At 49.4% G+C, this 20,356-nt stretch overlaps 1 protein-coding gene across 1 annotated transcript; it reads right to left on the minus strand.

The window, feature by feature from the left end:
* Positions 1-40: 40 nt before the first annotated feature.
* On the minus strand, positions 41-19,723 carry LOC106994818 (uncharacterized). Its single transcript, XM_077979921.1, has 7 exons — positions 19,717-19,723; positions 19,299-19,465; positions 15,776-15,929; positions 13,182-13,270; positions 12,271-12,397; positions 7,651-7,752; positions 41-3,105 (listed from the first exon to the last, which is right to left on the minus strand). Exons 1-7 carry the CDS (start codon positions 19,721-19,723, stop codon positions 1,313-1,315), a joined length of 2,439 nt encoding a protein of 812 aa, XP_077836047.1. The 3' UTR covers positions 41-1,312.
* Between the last annotated feature and the right edge of the window lie 633 nt (positions 19,724-20,356).

The following is a 20,356-nucleotide window of genomic DNA, read 5'->3' on the forward strand; positions in this document are numbered from 1 at the left end:
ATAAACAGAAACAATAGGACATTAAAAATGTCTATAAATATGTGAAACATATTTATATTTATATCCATATTTATATGAAACATTTATTGTTTAAGCCAACTGCAGATTCTGATATTTGTACCTTAAAGTTTTAAAGAAAACTAAAAATGTTACTTTAAAGGGTTAATCTTTACAGCTGTCTTCCCCCACTGAATATTCAGGCTCCAATTTAAGGAAGGATGAATCAGTTTAAAAAGCTTGGAGAGGCCAGGCGCAGTGGCTCATGCATGTAATCCCAGCACTTTGAGAGGCCGAGGTGGGTGGATCATGAGGTCAGGAGATCGAGACCATCCTGGCTAACACAGTGAAACCTCGTCTCTACTAAAAATACAAAAAATTAGCTGGGCGAGGTGGTGGGCACCTGTAGTCCTAGCTACGCTGGAGGCTGAGGCAGGAGAATAGCGTGAACCCAGGAGGTGGAGCTTGCAGTGAGCTGAGATCGCGCCACTGTACTCCAGCCTGGGTGACAGAGCAAGACTCCATCTCAAAAAAAAAAAAAAAACAAAAGCCGGGCGTGGTGGCTCACACCTGTAATCCCAGCACTTTGGGAGGCCGAGACGGGTGGATCACGAGGTCAGGAGATTGAGACCATCCTGGCTAACATGGTGAAACCCCGTCTCTACTAAAAATACAAAAAATTAGCCGGGCGTGGTGGCGGGCACCTGTAGTCCCAGCTACTCGGGAGGCTGAGGCAGGAGAATGGCATAAACCCGGGAGGCGGAGCTTGCAGTGAGCTGAGAATGCACCACTGCACTCCAGCCTGGGTGACAGAGTGAGACTCTGTCTCAAAAAAAAAAAAAGCTTGGAGAGAGCTGTTGTTGGTGAAGGTCCCAGATGAAATGGCATCCCTTTTGGACCACCCCCTAACTATACCACGACCTAGGGACATGGCAGCATGGAGGAAATACGCAAGGGAAGCCCCTGGAATGATCAGAACCTGTCCCAGTTAGTGAAAAACTGTGCCACCTTCCCTCTAGGGAACAAAGGAACAAACCATCTCAACATATGGCGCCAGCATCCTTCTCTGGGGAGTTCCTAGTGTTGATGAAGAGCAGATTGCCAAAAGGCCGTTTATGCACCTGGATCCATCTGTTCCTGAAGGCAACATTTTTCTTAAGGTTCCTAGTGTTGATGAAAGTGGGATGGAACCCAACAGCAGGACAGCCGGCTCATTACACACTCAGGTTGTCTCGTCAGCATGAGTTCTCTGATGATCGGCAAGCTGTGTGCCCCAAGCAAAGGCTTTCTCAAAATCATCACAGAGGTAGGCATCCTAGCCAGTGTGAAGCCTCCGGTGTTCAGTCAGGTGTGAACTCCAGCTGAAACCCTCTCCACACTCCTCACATGCGTAGCATTTGCTGCCATTGTGGACCTTCTGATGTTGGAGAAGGTGTGAGATCTGGGTGTAGGTTCTCCCACAGTCGCTACACTTGTAAGGCTTCTCTCCAGTGTGAATCCTTTGGTGTTGGATTAAGTGGATGCTCTGGTTGAAGGCCTTCCCGCATTCCTTGCAGGTGTAGGGCTTCTCGCCGGTGTGAATCCTCTGATGTTGAGTGAGGGAGGAGTTGTGACTGAAGGTTTTCCCACACTCCTTACACTTATAGGGCTTCTCGCCAGTGTGGATCTTCTGGTGCTCAATGAGGTGCGTGCTCCGGCTGAAGGTTTTCCCACATTCGCTGCACTCGTAGGGCCTCTCTCCGGTGTGAATCCTCTGGTGTTGAATGAGGTGGGAGATCTGGGTGTAGGCTTTCCCACACACTTTACATTCGTAGGGTTTCTCCCCCGTGTGAATCCTCTGGTGGCGTGTGAGGGAGGAGTTCTGGCTGAAGGTTTTCCCACACTCGGTACATTTGTAGGGCTTCTCGCCGGTGTGGATGGTCTGGTGCTGAGTGAAGGATGAGGTGTGGCTGAAAGCCTTCCCACATTCATTGCATACGTAGGGCTTTTCCCCCACATGAGTGCTCTGGTGCCTCATGAGGTGGGAAATCTGCGTGTAAGCCTTCCCGCACTCGTGACACACATAGGGCTTCTCGCCGGTGTGAATTCGCTGGTGCTGAGCCAGGGACGAGCTGTGGCTGAAGGCTTTGCCACACTCAGTGCACTCATAGGGTTTTTCTCCAGTGTGGACTCGCTGGTGCTGAGTCAGGGACGAGCTGTGGCTGAACGTTTTCCCACACTCGTTACATTTGTAGGGTTTCTCCCCGGTGTGGATGGTCTGGTGCTGGGTGAGGGAGGAGGTGTGACAGAAGGCCTTGCCGCACTCTCCGCATTCATAGGGCTTCTCCCCCGTGTGGATTTTCTGGTGGCGGGTGAGATGGGAGACCTGCGAGTAGAACTTCCCACACTGGCCGCATTTGTAGGGCTTCTCGCCGGTGTGGCACCGCTGGTGTTTGATGAGGGATGAGCTCTGTGTGAAGGCCTTCCCGCAGTCCTTGCATTTGTAGGGCTTCTCTCCGGTGTGAATCCTCTGATGCTCGGTGAGCGAAGAGCTCTGAGTGAAGGTCTTGCCACACGCGTGGCAGGCGTAGGGCTTCTCACCTGTGTGGATGATGTGGTGCTGAATGAAATACGAGCTGTTGCTGAACGCCTTCCCGCAGTCATGGCACTTGTAGGGCTTCTCCCCGGTGTGAATTCGCTGATGGAGAATATAGTCCGAATGGTAAATGAAGGCTTTCCCGCATTCCATGCAGTTCAATGGTTTCTTCTCCACGAAGGTCCTTTGGCGTTTCAAGCTCTTCCAGGGCCTGCCCCACTTCCGGGGCCTGTCTCCACGGGGCACTCGTTGCTTCCTGATGAGGGCAGAGGGCTGCCAGAGGCTTCTCTCAAGCTCGTTACATCCAAGGCCTCTCTCCCCCAAGGTGTCTCCCTTGGAAGTAGCAAATAAACACGTCAGATGCGTCTCCTGCTTTCTTGGGTCCTCCAGTGGATAGTGACATGCCAAGGGTTTCCCCGCCTGGGCATCTGCAAGCACAGCCCTTGAAGGTCCCTCTACTGGGGAAGCCGAATCTTCAGAAATGCTCTTTTTTCGAGGTGTCTCTAGAATAGTCACAGAGTTCGTCTCCAAGTCTGAAAGAAATGGAAAATACCAACACCATCTGTCCCAGGACAAAGCAAGCTGATTACTTGGAAGTGGCAGTGTAAACCTAAAAAAAAAAAAAAAAAAAAAGGTTTCAAACTTGATGTTGCTATTTTTTTTTTTTTTTTTTTTTTTTGGGGGAGAGTTTCTCTTTGTTGCCTAGGCTGGAGTGCAGTGGCGCCATCTCCACCTCCTGGGTTCAAGCAATTCTCCTGCCTCAGCCTCCCGAGTTGCTGGGACTACAGGCACCCGCCACCACGCCTGGCTAATTTTTTGTATTTTTAATAGAGATGGGGTTTCACCATATTGGCCAAGCTGGTCTCAAACTCTTTTTTTTTTTTTTTTTTTTTTGAGACGGAGTCTCGCTGTGTCGCCCAGGCTGGAGTGCAGTGGCCGGATCTCAGCTCACTGCAAGCTCTGTCTCCCGGGTTTTTTTTTTTTTTTTTTTTTTTTTTTTTTGAGACGGAGTCTCGCTCTGTCGCCCAGGCTGGAGTGCAGTGGCGCGATCTTGGCTCACTGCAAGCTCCGCCTCCTGGGTTCACGCCATTCTCCTGCCTCAGCCTCCCGAGTAGCTGGGACTACAGGCGCCCACAACCGCGCCCGGCTAATTTTTTGTATTTTTAGTAGAGATGGGGTTTCACCGTGGTCTCGATCTCCTGACCTTGTGATCCGCCCGCCTCGGCCTCCCAAAGTGCTGGGATTACAGGCGTGAGCCACCGCGCCCGGCCTGTCTCCCGGGTTTTTACGCCATTCTCCTGCCTCAGCCTCCTGAGTAGCTGGGACTACAGGCGCCCGCCACCTCGCCCGGCTAGTTTTTTGTATTTTTTAGTAGAGACGGGGTTTCACCGTGTTAGCCAGGATGGTCTCGATCTCCTGACCTCGTGATCCGCCTGTCTCGGCCTCCCAAAGTGCTGGGATTACAGGCTTGAGCCACCGCGCCCGGCCGGTCTCAAACTCTTGACCTCGTGATCCTCCCACCTCGGCCTCCCAAAGTGCTGGGATTACAGGCATGAGCCACAGCGCCCAGTCAATGTTGCTATTTTGAAAGGCATGGTGTACGTAGATTGATTCATGTTCTGACACGGAAGGATAGTCTCAATACACTCTAAAAATGAAGACAACCAAGTTGCAAACAGTTTATGTACACAGAGTTGCGTAGCCATGCTATAGAGTACATTTTTTAACAAATCAATATGAAAAATGATAGAAAAAAATCTAAGAAAATAGAGAGGCAAGAATATGAGTAGACAATTCATAGAAGAAAAGTAAGAGGCTGATAAATACATGTTTAGATGCTGAACGTCAGCAATAGTCAAAACAATCATATCATTAGGATGCTATTTTACCCATTTTAGATTGGAAAATATTAAAGATATCCAGTGTTGCCAAGGGAGCATGGCACAGATCTTCTCACACTATATTTGTAGGAATGTGCAAGAAAAGAGTGAACAAAAGGTCCATCTCACTCAGTGTTTTTTTTTTTTTTTTTTTTTTTTTTTGAGACAGAGTCTCACTCTGTTGCCCAGGCTGGAGTACAATGGCATTATCTCAGCTCACTGCAACCTCCATCTCCCAGGTTCAAGCCATTCTCCTGCCTCAGCCTCCCAGGTAGCTGGGACTACAGGCATGTACCACCACACCTGGTAAATTTTTTTTTTTTTTTTTTTTGTATTTTTAATAGAGATGGGGTTTCACCATGCTGACCAGGCTGGTCTCGAACCCCTGACCTCAAGCCATTTGCCTCCCTCGGCCTCCCAAAGTGCTAGGATTACAGACATCAGCCACCGCGCCCAGCCCATCTCACTCAGTCTTTGTTTGTCTCTGCAGACATGGCAATGACCCTTGGCCAATCTCTGGGAACTAAAGTCCCGGGATGTTTACAAAGGTGCTGGGTCAGATGTTCTTCCATATGCTCAAGACCACGGGTCAAGATGTACTAGGTTGTCAGCATTGTTAACTGTCAATAGGAAGATGCATGATGGGCACCTGGTACCTGGATTGGGGTCCTCACCGTGGCTGGTCGTGTAGCAGGTATGTGCATACGTGACCAACTCTCTTCAAGAACTCTGGACTGTAAGACTCCAAGTGAGATTCCCTGGGTGGAGACACCTCATACGTGTGTCTGTGGTTTTGCATTGGTAGAAAAAAGCACATCCGTGTGACCTGCACAGGGAAAGGGAGGGCTGGAAACCTGTGTATGACCTCTCTTGCCTTTGTTAGTTCCTACTGTTCCTGTGTTACAAACTTTGCTGTAAACCATCAATACAACTTGCCAAGTCATGTGACTCCTTCCAGAAAATTGCCAAACCAGTGGCTGGTTGTGGGACCCCCAAAACAGAGACATGACAACTAAATGCTATGTGAGATTCCTGAAATTATCCTCTTATCATTGGATTAGGCAATGGTATCTTAGATATGATGTCAAAATCACAAAGCAACACAAGCAAAATAGATAAATTGGACACTCAATATTAAAACCTAGGCCGGGCACATTGGCTCACACCTGTAATCCCAGCACTTTGGGAGGTCCAGGTGGGTGGATCGCTTGAGTTCAGGAGTTCAAGAACAGCCTGGGTAACATGGCTGAACCCTGTCTCTACCAAAAATACAAGAATTAGGTAGTGATGGCACATGCCTGTGGTGCCAGCTACTTGGGAGGCTGAGGTGGGAGGATCATCGAAGCCCTGGAGGTTGAGGCCACAGTGAGCCATGACTGCGCCACTGCACTCCAGCCTGGGTGACAGAGTGAGACCCTGTCTCAAAAATAACAATAATTTAAAAATGTAAACCTTTGTGCTTCAAAGACACTAACAAGAAGTAAAAAGACAACTAATAGAATGGGAGAAAATTTTTTCCAATCATATGTCTGATAAAGAACTTGTTTCTAGAATATATAAAGCATACTTACAACTCTCTCTCTCTATATATATATATATACACACACACACACACATACATATATATATATATATATATTTTTTTTTTTTGAGACAGAGTCTCGCTCTGTACCCCAGACTAGAGTGCAGTGGCACGATCCCGGGTCACTGCAACCTCTGCCTCCCAGGTTCAAGCGATTCTCCTGCCTCAGCCTCCCGAGGAGCTGGGATTACAGGCACCCGCCACCACGCCTGGCTAATTTTTGTATTTTTAGTAGAAACGGGGTTTCACCATGTTGGCCAGGATGGGCTCAATCTCTTGACCTCATGATCTGCCCGCCTCAGTCTCCCAAAGTGCTGGGATTACAGGCGTGAGCTACCACACCCGGCCACAACTCAATATTTTTAAAAATTCAATTAAAAAAGGGCAAGGTTCTCAATAGTCATTTCTTTAAAGATACACGAATGGCCAATAAGTACATGAAAAGATACTCAACATCATTAGACATCAAGGAAAATAAAATGAAAATCATGAGATTCCACTTCACACTCACTAGTTACATAATTAAAAAGACAGATAATAACAAGCATTGGTGAGGATGTGGAGAAATCAGAGCCTTCACACACTGCTGGTGGGAATGTAACATGGTACAGCCACTTTGGAAAATAGTCTGGCAGTTTCTCAAAAGGTTAAACATAGAATTACCCTATGATTCAACAATTCCACTCCTAGGTATCTACCGGAAAGAAATGAAAACATGCATTCACACAAAAACTTGTGCATGAATGTTCATAGAAGCATGATTCATAATAGCCAAAAAGAAGAAATAACTCAATGTTCACCAACTAATGAATAAACCAGTTGTGGCACATTCATACAATAAAATATTATTCAGCCATAAACAGGAATGAAGCTCTCATACATAATGCAATGTGAATGACTCTTAAAAATATTATGCTAGGCCGGGCGCAGTGGCTCATGCCTGTAATCCCAGCACTTTGGGAGGCTGAGGCGGGTGGATCACAAGGTCAGAAGTTCGAGACTAGCCTGGCCAACATGGTGAAATTCTGCCTTTACTAAAAATACAAAAATTAGCCAGGTGTGGTGGCAGGCACCCATAATCCCAGCTACTTGGGAGGCTGAAGCAGGAGAATTGCTTGAACCCGGGAGGCGGAGGTTGCAGTGAGCCGAGATAGCGCCACTGCACTCCAGCCTGGGTGACAGAGTGAGACTCCTTCTCAAAAAAAAAAAAAAAATCTATCTATCTATCTATCTACGAAGAAAGAAAGAACATACTTGAAGGAATTCCATTAAAATGTCAAAAGTTAATTTTTGGGAGACATGAGGATTATGAGGGATTTTCATTCTTGCTTTATTCTTATTTAGATGTTCAAAGTTTCATTTATTCCTCCCAACCCTAGATACTCATGTCACCCCCTTTTCACAGACAAAAAAAAATCAAAGCACAGAGAGGGTAAGTGACTTGCCCAAGGCCACACAGCCAGGAAGCAATCAGCTGGAATTTGAACCACACAACCCGACTCTAGAGCCCATGATGATCACCCATGTGTTCCACTGCCTCACCCCTGACTGAATCTCACTGACCATGAGAGATGGGGTGGGAAGAGGGCTTACACCTGCTGGATATCAGCACCCACCTGGACAGGTAACTCGCCAGGCCTCTCTCTCCTCCGGCCTCGGCTCTTCCCCTCGCTCCAGACGGGAGATCACGTCGGGTTTGGACCCAGGCAGCCCTGCCCCTGGGGAAAGATACAGGAGTTGGCTGTGGGTGCTAGGATCACAGGGAGGTCTGCAGGGAAGGTGCACGCATTGAGTGCCTAATGGTTAGAAGCACCATGGCCAACGCAAGACTTATTTTTTGAGTGCTTAGCACCCTGCAGAGAGGCTGAGCCGACTTATTTGTTGCGTGCTTAGTACACTGCAGAGAGGCTGAGCTCTGACAAGGCTGTTTAAGGCTCCAGGTCTGTGCTGTTCAAGTTAACTGCACTGTGACAGCGTAAAAAACATTGTCTTCTATGTTTCGAAGACTTACTAAAGAAAAAAACCGTAAAATCTCTCAATCATTTGTTAATCGATTATGGTTAAATCTCTCAATCATTTGTTAATCGATTATGGTTTCAGTGTGTCAAGATGATACGATTTTAGATAGCTTGAAGTGAATAAAATGTATTGTTAAAATTAATTTCATTTCCTCTTTTGTTTTAACATGACCACCAAAAAAATGTAAAATTACCTAAGTGGGTTTCTTATTTCTGATGGACAACTCTGGTTTAGATTCACTGGTGCGCAAAGCTTCCATCTCAAGGCTTCTAAATACATAAGTTAAAAACATACGCATTTTTTTTTTTTTTTCTGGGACAGGGTCTCGCTCTGTTGCCCGGGCTGGAGTGTGGTGGCACAATCAAGGCTCACTGCAGCCTCGACCTCCCGGGCTCAAGTGATCCTCCCACCTCAGCCTCCTGAATAGCTGGGACTACAAGCATACACCACCATGCCTGGCTAATGTTCAAATTTTTTGTAGAGATGGGGTCTCACTCTGTTATCCAGGCTGATCTTGAATTTCTGGGCTCAAGTGATCCACTCACCCCGAATGTTTCCTTTTTTTTTGAGATGGAGTTTCATTCTTGTTGCCCAGGCTGGAGTACAATGGTGTGGTCTCAGCTCACTGCAACCTCCGCCTCCTGGGTTGAAGCGATTCTCCTGCCTCAGCCTTCCAAGTAGCTGGAATTACGGGTGCCCGCTACCATGCTCGGCTAATTTTTTATATTTTTAGTAGGAATGGGGTTTCACCATGTTGGCCAGGCTGGTCTTGAACTCTTGGCCTCAGGTGATCTGCCCACCTTGGCCTCCCAAAGTGCTGGGATTACAGGCATGAGCCACTGCACCCGGCCTGAACGTTTTCATTTTGATGAAACTGTCTTGAATCACTGTAGACAAACCTACCATCCCTGATTATAACATGAGATAATTACAACAATAGTTAGGGTGATACTAAAAAGCAAATATCTATTAAGGGCAGACTGTGTGCCAGGCATGTTTCTAAGCTGGTTAAATGTATTAGCTCATTTTCACCCTTCGGGCAGGAAACCGAGGCACAGTCTAGTGTTGTGTGAGCAGGAATGGAAGAAACACACAACACTGCAGGAAGTCACCGAGGGTGGAGAAATCAAAGGAAACTTCCTGGAGGAGGTGAGCCAAGAGGTGACTAGACTAGGGGTGAGGAGGAGACGAATTTTGGTTCAACAAACATACCCGGCCAGGCACAGTGGCTCACGCCTATAATCCCAGCACTTAGGGAGGCTGAGGCGGGTGGATCATGAGGTCAGGAGTTCAAGACCAGCCTGGCCAAGATGATGAAACCCTGTCTCTACTAAAAATACAAAAATTAGCCGGGCATGGTGACGGGTGCCTGTAATCCCAGCTACTCGGGAAGCTGAGGCAGAGAATTGCTGGAACCCAGGAGGCGGAGGTTGCAGTAAGCCAAGATCGTGCCACTGTACTCTAGCCTGCGTGACAGAGCAAGACTCTGTCTAAAAACAAACAAACAAACAAAAACAAACATGCCCAAGGACCTCCCGGTCTCCCTGTGCCAGTCCCTGGCATTGCTGGAGATAGAGAAATGATCTGGACACTCCCCTGTGCTTGAGGGGGTCTCAGGCTGAAGGGGGAGGCAGACCTGGACACAGTTAAAATCCAGGGTGACTCCGAGATTCCTCTCCAACAAGGATCCCATCCTCCCTCTGCCTTAGGTGCCCAGGCCTGTGGTCACAGCCTTCATCTCCGATAATGACACCAATCTCCCCATCTCGGTGTCAGACACCCCCTCCCACCTCCCAGCCTCCCAGGGACTTTCTCCACTATACTTTATCTTATTATTTCAATTTTATTTTTTGAGACAGGATCTTGCTCTGTTGCCCAGGCTGGAGTGAAGTTGCACAGTCACTGCTCACTGCAGGCTTGGCCTCCTGGGCTCAAGCCGTCCTCCCACCTCAGCCTCCCGAGTGGCTGGGACTACAGGTGCCCACCACCACATCTGGCTAATTTTTAGTTTTTTGAAGAGACAAGGTCTTGCTATGTTGCCCAGGCTGGTCTCGAACTCCTGACCTGCTGAGCACCCCTACCTGCCCTGCCCCTCTCGGCCTGCACTGAGCTCAGCACATAACAGCCCTGCCGTGGTTAGAACCAAACAGCCTCCGACCTGGGTGCTGGCGCCCAAGAAGCCTAAGGACATTGCCGCTAAGGCTTTTTTTTTTTTTAAGACTGTCTCTCTCTCTTCTCCAGGCTGGAGTGCAGTGGCATGATCTCAGCTTACTGCAACCTCCACCTCTCGGGTTCAAGATTCTCCCACTTCAACCTCCCGAGTAGCAGGAACTATTTGAAAAGGGTAGAAACTGAGGATCCGAGAGGTGACAAGGATTATCTGGGCCTCGAGATGGCGCTGCTGAGGGAATGAAGAGGACAACATAGCTGGAATGAGAGCCAGAGAGGCCGCAGTTAGACACGAAGTCTCAGCAGCCTGGGAATGGACGGCAGAGGCGCACTGCTCCCTCCTACCCAGAGGACCTCCTGGCTGCTGGTCCCAGGCCTGCGGGGGACGAATGTCCCGGTTGACCTCAAATACCTCTCAGATCCTTCCTCCCTCCATTTTCTCTCCTCTCCTCTCTCCTCTCTTCTCCTTTCCTTCTTTCTTTCTTTTTATTTATTTTTTTTTTTGAGTCTGGGGTCTCTGTCACTCAGGCTGGAGTGCAGTGGCGTGATTTCGGCTCACTGCAACCTCCGCCTCTCGGATTCAAGCGATTCCCCTGCCTCAGCCTCCCGAGTAGCTGGGACTACAGGTGTGCACCACCACACCCGGCTAATTTTTCGTATTTTAATAGAGACGGGGTTTCACCATGTTGGCCAGGCTGGTCTCAAACTCCTGACCTCAAGTGATCTGCCCTCTTTGGCCTCCCAAAGTGCTGGGATTACAGGTGTGAGCCACCGCCCCCAGCCTCCACCAGGGGCTTCCTTGGAGCTTGGATCCAGAATTTGCAACAGACAACTGTATGTTTTCTCCCCACTCTCCAAAATGATCGTTTTGTCATTTCTTCCTGCTCTGTGCTACACGTCACCCTCTCTTTTCAGCTGTGGCCCTCCCTTGTCACTCAAAGAAGCCATTGGTGTAAGAAGCTCCACCTTCCCCACCATGCATCCGGGCAAGGAACCGACATCTCTATCCTACATCCCGCCTCTGCTCTGGGTTTCTTGGAAACCGTCCCTGCTCCAGGCCCGGGCCTGCCGTTCTGCTGGCGCCCGAGCTCACCCCACCTCACCCACTCAACAGGCAAGGCCTTGGCTCCTCCTATCAGCCCTGCTGTCTATGGAATTGCTAATTTCTCCTCTCCTATCCTGGGTTGAATGACGTTCCACAAAAATTACGCCCATCCAGAACAGCAGAACGTGCCCTTATTTGGAAATGGGGTCTTTCCTGATGTAATTAGCTAAGATGAAGTCCTACTGGATTAGGGCAAGTCCTAAATCCAGAGACTGGCGTCCTTTTTTTGAGACAGAGTCTTACTCTGTCACCCAGGCTAGCGTGTATGCTGCGATTTCAGCTCACTGCAGCCTCTGCCTCCTGGGTTCAAGTGATTCTTGTGCCTCAGCTTCCCCAGTAGCTGGGATTACAGGCGTGCGTCACCACGCCTCACTAATTTTTGTATTTTTAGTAGAGCTAGGGTTTCGCCATGTGGGCCAGGCTGGTCTCGAACTCCTGACCTCAAGTAAGCCTCCTGCCTCAGCCTCCCTGTCTCTACTAAAAATGCAAAAATTAGCCGGCATGGTGGTGCGTGCCTGTAATCCCACGACTCGGGAGGCTGAGACAGGAGAACTGCTTGAACTCAGGAGGAGGAGGTTGCAGTGAGCTGAGATCACGCTACTGCCCTTCTGCCTAGGTGACAGAGTGAGACTCCGTCTCAAAAAAAAAAGAAGCTGGGGGCACAGGCTGAAGAGTGTGTGGGATCCACATTTTACAGGACAGGCCAAGAGACTTGGGCCTTCCTAGCTGCTGGGACTCCAGGATCAGCTGGCAGAAAGAGAGGAACAGAGAGGCCAGGCACGAGGGACCAGCGAGAGGAGCACAGAGGCCCCCAGATGGCAGGGGATGGACGTGAATGAGAAGGGGGTGCCAGGGGGCATCAGAGAGAGTGCTGGGGGCATCAGAGAGGGATCCAGGGGGCATCAGGCCTCCCCCAGGGGGAGGGCAGGAGGAGGGGTCTCACCCAGGGAGAGAAGGTTCCGGTAGTTCTCTAGCATCACGTCTCGATACAGCTCCCTCTGGTCAGGTTCCAGCCAGCCCCACTCCTCCAGGGTGAAGTCCACGGCCACATCCTTGAAAGTCACTGATTCCTGCAAGGGCCAATTTCATTCCGTGGAGGGGCACGTCCTTCTGGAACTCGGGGGCAGAAGTGTCAGGGGTCAAGATCCCACAACAGCCCCCTGGGCTGGAACATTCTGACTGTGCAGAATCAGGATGCCTGAATCCAACTGGCCTATGGGAACCCAACGGAGGCAGAAACTCCATAGGCACCTTGGTAGAAAGTAAACAAGGAGCCCTTTCACGTGACTCTTTACTGCCATCTGTTGGGAAGTCATTGTAATATGCCAATTAATTTAGCGTATGACAGTTTACCACACTGTCTGAAAACTGCTACCAGTGTAAGAGGTGTAAGCTGTGAGTCCTGCCCGGGATGAGGCATCCTTGTGCAGTGCATAACCTGCACAGCTCTAAGTGACAGTCCTAAGAAATACTTAAAGAAAAAACCGTCAAGCCGTTGTGTGCAGGAGATATTCGCAAGCCCTATTCTATCCCAGACCCCATCCCTGATCCTGACCCCCATTCCTGACTCCAGGGATGAGGCTCAGGGGTGAAGCAAAACCATCCAGTGCCCACTTTGCCTGGGACCCGAAAGGCTGCAGGGTTAGATGAAAGACTTTTAGACTGCATGACGCGGTCCCAGCTCAGAGCATTCTGCCTCTGGCCCCTGCTCTTCTGCACTGCCCAGCTCCCCTCCCCTCATGCCCCCTTTCCCAGAATTGGAAGAGTCAGGAGACCTTGAGATCATGAGCAGGGATGAAGAGGGCCCACTGGAGTCCACAAAGTCATCTTGGGGAAGAGAAAGCCCAGACTCACCTGGCCCTCGGCCATCAGGGTCCCATTGGCCATTGCTGGGTCCTGGGCATGTGCCTCTGGGAGAAGGGTCCAGGCCAGGGCCTGAAGAGCTGGAGGAGGAGACCACAGCAGAAAAGGGGTGATTCGTGACCCTGACAGACAGACGCTTTCCCCAAGACTCCTGGTCACAGAAGGGGCCATGGTCCCCTAAGAGTCAAAGCAAAGACCCAGGACAGGCTACCTGAGGCCCCCATTCCATACCAGTGACAACAGCCAGCAACCATGAGGCTGTCTCACCTTCCCAACACAAAAGCTCTCGGACACAGGAACTATGGTGATCCCTAAATGAGGACATTGAGGCACAAGACGTCAAGACTTGCTCAAGTTCATGGAGACAAAAAGTATCAGAGAAGTCTAGCCACAGGGTCACACCTATCTTTTTTCTTATCCTTTTTTTTTTAGATGGAGTCTCACTCAGTTGCCCAGGCTGGAGTGCAGTGGCACCATTTTGGCTCACTGCAACCTCCACCTCGCAGGATCAAGCAATTCTCTTGCCTCAGCTTCCTGAATAGCTGGGATTACAAGCACCCACCACCATGCCTGGCTAATGTTTACATTTTTAGTAGAGATGAGGTTTCACCATGTTGGCCAGGCTGGTCTCAAACTCCTGACCTCAGGTGATCCACCCACCTTGGCCTCCCAAAGTGCTGGGATTACAGGCGTGAGCCACCACAGCCTGCCTTATTTTATTTTTGAGACACAGTCTTGCTCTGTCGCCCAGGCTGGAGTGCAGTGAGGTGATCTTGGCTCACTGAAATTTCCACCTCCCGGGTTCAAGTGATTCTCGGGCCTCAGCCTCCTGAGTAGCTGGCGTTACAGGCACCCGCCACCATGCCTGGCTAATTTTTGTATTATTATCATTATTTTTATATGAGATGTAGTCTCGCTCTGTTACCTAGGCTGGAGTGCAGTGGCATGATCTTGGCTCACTGCAACCTCCACCTCCCAGCTTCAAGCAATTCTCCTGCCTCAGCCTCCTGAGTAGCTGGGATTACAGGTGCGCACCATCACACCAGGCTAATTTTTTTGTATTTTTAGTAGAGATGGGGTTTCACCATGTTGGCCAGGCTGGTCTCGAACTCCTGACCTCAGGTTATCCACCCCCCCCCCCTTGGCCTCCCAAAGTGCTGGGATTATAGGTGTGAGCCACTGCGCCCAGACCAGGGAATTTTTAGAGAGGAGAAACTTGGCAGATGCCACCTTACCCATGTGAGTGAGGCTGATGTGGTGTATGGTGGGACAAGCCGAGCCCAGGGTCCCCAATCTGATGAGGAGACAGCATTACTCCTAGGGCATCCCTGCCAAAAGCGCGTGACCTAAATCTTATTATGAAGAAGCACCAGACAAACCCAGACCGAGGGACATTCTGCAAGTACATGGTCTGTAATCTTCAGAACTTCCAAGAGGAGACTGAAAACCGGTTCCAGATTGAAGGAGGCCCAACAATGCGTGCAATGTGTGACCTAGGATTTCCTGTGGCCATTAAGGACATTATTGCAGCCAGCTGTAATCCCAGCACTTTGGGAGGCTGAAGTGGGAGGATGGCTTGAGCCCAGGAGTTTGAGACCAGCCCAGGCAACATAGTGAGACCCCGTTTCTACAAAAAAAAGTTAAAAAATTAGCCGGGCATGGTGGCATGTGCTTGTAATCCTGGCTACTCAGAAGACTGAAATGGGAAGATCGCTTGAGCCCAGGAGGTCGAGGCTGCAGTGAGCTATGATTGCACCACTGCACTCCAGCCTGGGTGACAGAGCAAGACCCTGTCTCAAAAAAAAAAAAAAAAAAAAAAAAAGAAAGAAAGAAAAAAAAAAGAAAGAAAAAGAAAAAAAAGACAAAAAGACATTATTGGAAGAATCATCAAAAATTTGAATAAAGTCTATAGATTAGCTATTAGTATTACATCAATATTTCCTCATTGTGATCGTGGTGCTATGGTTATGTAAGAAAATGACCTTGTCTTTGGAAAACACAGAGATTCGCTAGGAGGGCTGGGGAGTGGGAGGACGCAGAGACCGAGAGAGAGCGACAGAGACCCACAGGGATGGGGACAGAGAGGCAGAGAGACGGGGCACAGAGATTCAGCGAAAGGGGGACAGGACCTGGGGCGGCAAGGGTGAGGGGAAGATCAGAGAGAGATAGGAGACTCAGAGAGAGAAGAACAGATGCTCAAGATAAGGGGAGCCGAGACCGAGTCTGTGCCAGTGCAGTGCTGCTCTCAGGCTCTGGGGTCAGAATCTGGGTTGCAGCTCTACCAGCCTGAGAGAAATCGCGGAGTCTCCCCGAGTCTCAGTTTCTTCAGCTGCAAAGTGAGGAAAGATAGGTTCCCCTTCCTGGGAGAGCGCAGCAGTCCCAAGGTCCGCCGGACTCCTTGCAAACAGCAGGCGCCCAATTCCTGCGCGCTGAGCCGTCTGAGCCGCGCTGATACTAGGTGGGACTCAGGGAATGCCAAGAGGGGGCGGGGCGTCACCCACAGCGCCCTCCCCCCTTCCACCCAGACCCAACTCGGGCCCGCCCCCGGAGCTTCTGCTAGCCTGTCTGTCCCGGCCCGCACCCACCTGCTCCGGTCGGGTCCGCGAGGTCCGTGCGTTCAGGAGGATTTCGCTGGACAGCCAGGCCTTCCCTTCCTCCGACGGGCCCCGGAACGCGCCTGCGCGCTCGCTGTCTCGGAACTGTAAGTCCCGGTACTTTAAACTCGGCATCGCGACTGGACTACATTTCCCAGAAACAATTGAGGCTCAGGCTCCTCCCGGCCTAAGGGCTTCTGACTGCGGGGGAATGCTGGGAAATGGAGTCTGGGAGCAGGATGCGGAGCGGGAGTGAGGGGACTGTATTTGGATATATACACAATAGCTTTTGGAGGAAAACTGGTATTTGGGACATGCCTGACTGTACTGGCACGCGAATATCCCTGTTTTAGGCAGAGGCGATGCCACAGTCCATTTAATCCAAATTTCTCCTACCATGGCTGAAGTATTCAGGATAGAAGTTGGCGCCATGTAAACTGATGGTGAATGAATTGAACCACTGTTATTCAATTTCCCTGGGCATCTGCCTTCCTGTTTGCTCAGTTTCACCCATCACTTCTTAAAGGGCAGTGTGGTAAAGGCAATGGAGCCTATCCTGGGAGCTTGGAGATGTGTGTTCAGGAGTGCAAGGATGGTTTGATATTAGGACATTACACAATTTATCTTTTGACCTTTCCGAATATATCAATATGCAACCATGTCTATAGATACTAAAAAAACCTTTGGTAACATTCAGTAACCCTAGATGCTGAGAAAGCTTACAAAAAAAAATTCTGTAACCAGTCATTTCTAGATAAGCTGAATAAATTGAGCATATATTTATACTGAACAACAATAGTGACAATGTTAAAGAATTACTGGCCTCTTCTTGTGTTTATGTCCATATAATCAAAACCTCATATCAGGCTTTATCATAAAACACTAAAAGAATTGCCAGGCTGGGTGCAGTGGTTCACACCTGAAATCCCAGCACTTTGGGATTTCAAAGAGGGAAGCTAAAGAGGGAGAATCACTTGCACTCAGAAGTTTGAGACCAGCCTGGGCAACATAGTGATACCCCCAACTCTACAGAATATAGAAAAGCTAGCTAAGCACAGTGGTGAGCATGTGTAGACCCAGCTACTCAGGAGGCTGAGGTAGGAGGATCAATTGAACACAGGATGGCAATGCTGCAGTGAGCTGTGATGGTGCCAGCCTGGGCAAGAGACCAAGACCCTGTCTCAAAAAAAAAAAAAAAAAAAAAAAAAAAGTAAACCATATATGTGCTCATGAGCAAAAGCTAGGTGGCCCATTGCCAGAATGAAATAATAATAGGTGTTACTTATTGACAACACGTTGTGAGCTTTACTAGTTGACTGAGCTGGCACCACCACCCTATGAAGAAGGCGTTGCTCTCCCTATTTTACAGACAAGGACACTGAGATAGAGGATTTATGTCATCCCCCCAAACTCCCAGAGCTAGTTGAGGATGGAGGCAGGATTTGAATCCAGGTCCAGCCCATATTTGCAACCACTTCATTTTACTGCTGCCAAGTTTGCTCCTTTTTCCTTGCATCCTGATAACCAAATGCTCCAAGCACAGGTTGTACTGTCAGCTGAGGCTCTAGAGTCAGGGTGGCATGGAGCAGAGCCTCAGCTAATCTATAATAGGCATGTCATATTGTGGAGACAAAGGTGACTCCATCTTGGATGGTAATCTGCCTTGTTGACTTCTGATTAATCCTAGTCCTGGGAATGCCTTCTTATTTCTACTTTACTTACTGTCTCTAGTGTAAGAACATGTCAACCCTGATGTTTTCACACTAATTATAGGCTATGACACAAACAGCATTCCTTTTTTTTTTTTTTTTTTCTGAGACGGAGTCTTGCTCTGTGCCCCAGGCTGGAGTGCAGTGGCGCGATCTCGGCTCACTGCAAGCTCCGCCCCGCCGGGTTCACGCCATTCTCCTGCCTCAGCCTCCCAAGTAGCTGGGACTACAGGCGCCCGCCACCTCGCCCGGCTACTTTTCTTGTATTTTAGTAGAGATGGGGTTTCACCGTGTTAGCCAGGATGGTCTCGATCTCCTGACCTCGTGATCCGCCCGTCTCGGCCTCCCAAAGTGCTGGGATTACAGGCTTGAGCCACCGCGCCCGGCCTCACAAACAGCATTCTTGCCTGTTCTGGAGGGTTGTCTTAACCCTTGTCTTGCTAAAGCAAGTATTCCCCTTCCGTATGTGAGATAAGCCTTGGGATTAGGGAGTAACTGTGTGGAGATAGATCTGTCCTGCTGCCACCCAAGACCCCATGCTTCCCTTTGTAAGTTCCCCAAATAAATCACCCCTTACCAACGAACTGGGTTTGTCTCCCTCTTTTTTGGTTTATTGGATCCTTCCACATTTGGGGATTATTTTGCATAAATAGTCCTTATATGGAACACACATGAACAAGGAGTAAGCCTTCATCACTATAAGCCATGAAGGAGGTTGTGGGGGTGTTACTGAAGCACAACTACTTATCCTGGCGGATACAACTGTCTCCAAAGGCTTTGATGAAGCTGAAATTTGATATTAAATACAAGTTATTATCAGAACTTTGCAAGTCATTAACTGCTCTGTGCCTCAGTTTCCTCATTGTACATGGGGCAATAATAAGTACCCTCTTAATCAGGTTATGAGATTTGAATAGGTAGATAGAAGTAAAGCCATTAGAACAGTATGTGACAGATAGAAAACACCATGTAAGTGTTTGCTATTATTAAAAACGCGTTAGGCTAGGCACGGTGGCTCAAGACGGAGTCTCACTCTATCGCCAAGCCGGAGTGCAGTGGCACGATCTCGGCTCACTGAAACCTCCGCCTCCAGGGTTCAAGCGATTTTCCTGCCTCAGCCTCCATAGACGCGCGCCACCACGCCCTGATAACTTTTGTATTTTTACCAGAGACGGGGTTTCACCAACACGCCCTGCTAACTTTTGTATTTTTACTAGAGACGGGGTTTCACCGTGTTGGCCAGGATGGTCTTGATCTCTTGACCTGGTGATCTGCCCACCTCAGCCTCCCAAAGTGCTGGGATTACAGGCGTGAGCCACCGCGCGCGGCCCCAACTGTGACTATTTGCTCTTCCTTCCACCTTTTCCCACGACTGCTTTCGGAAAACACCTACTTTTCTTACAAGAACAAGTTCTTACAGCCTCTCCTGCAGTAAACTTTCTCTGATTTCCACCGAGCTCAGCCGGAGCTGGCAACTCGCTCTCCTGGGTTCGCACAGGAACATTCCAGTATCTTAGATCCTATAGGGCTATGTGCTAACCGCCGTGTTGTAATTCTTTGTAACTGTCCGTCTCTCTCGCTCCAGTCTCATCACACTATAATTTATGTAAGTCTTAATTATCTGTTTATTCCGCACTTCTCCCAGGAAATTTCCAGGAATTTGAGGAAATGTCTGGACCTGCAGCATGAAGACGTTAAAACAAACCCGTAACACTGCTCACCACTGGCCAAGCAAAAAGTATTTTGGGACCACTAGTTTGCGACCCTCAAACTTGAGTTTTTCCCAGGTGCTGCAGTCCGGCTACCAGTTCACAGGTGCGCGTGAAGTCAAGAACCTCTGACGCATCTGCGGTAGCCACGTCCCCGGCCAGCGCACAGGCGACGGTGACGTAGCGCGCACCAGGAAGAGAGTCGTCATGGCAACCAGCGTTCCGTCGCCCGGCCACGTCAGCAGGAGACTGGAGCCGGCTCCCTGCGGAGGCGCGGAGTCGAGAAAAAGAGGAGGGTGCAGTTCTCGGATATAGCGAGGCCCAGACATTAGGGCCTAGTTCCCGCGGACTTTCAACGGGGAGTAATAGCCAATGCCGCGTAGGACAGTGCGCCTGCGCAGGCTGAGTCCGTAAACTACCATTCCCAGAGTCCTTCCGGTTGCAGCCAGATCAATTTCAGAGGTTGACGCCAGTGCTCTACCTCTTCAAACCTGCTCATTCAAGGCGCACGTACTGCGCATGTGCTAAAATGGTATCTTGGCAACGGATGGCTGGAACAGAGAAGTCAAGGTTTCGACCAATCAGAAGTCGCGCTCGGCCGGGCGCGGTAGCTCGCGCCTGTAATCCCAGCATTTTGAGAGGCCGAGGAGGGCGGATAACTTGAGGTCTGGAGTTCGAGACCAGCCCGGCCAACATGGTGAAACCCCGTCTCTACTAAAAATACAAAAATTAGCTGGGCATGGTGGCACATGCCTGTAATTCCAGCTATTCCGGAGGCTGAGGCAGGAGAATAGCTTGAAACCGGGAGGCAGAGGTTGCAGTGAGCCGAGATCATGCCACTGCACTCCAACCTGGGCGACAGAGCAGGACTCCATCTCCAAAAAAAAAAAAAAAAAGTATCCGAATCTAGTATTCAGGTGCACAGAGGGTGAATAATTGCAGTTCAGATAGAGAAGAAAACCTGCGCCTTCCACATTGACCACCGCTCTTCCTGTTTAACCATCCTCGAGGGTTACACTGAGTCATGTCCTTTCAGATGCATTTCCTTCCCAGAGGAGAAATGGTTGTCCCTTCAAACCCTTACAATATGCTGTCCATCCTTTTTGAAGGTCCAAGTCACTTCTACCTTGTATTAGGATAATGGGTGTCTACAG

Source organism: Macaca mulatta, chromosome 19, assembly GCF_049350105.2.
Source record: "Macaca mulatta isolate MMU2019108-1 chromosome 19, T2T-MMU8v2.0, whole genome shotgun sequence".
Lineage (NCBI taxonomy): Eukaryota > Metazoa > Chordata > Mammalia > Primates > Cercopithecidae > Macaca > Macaca mulatta.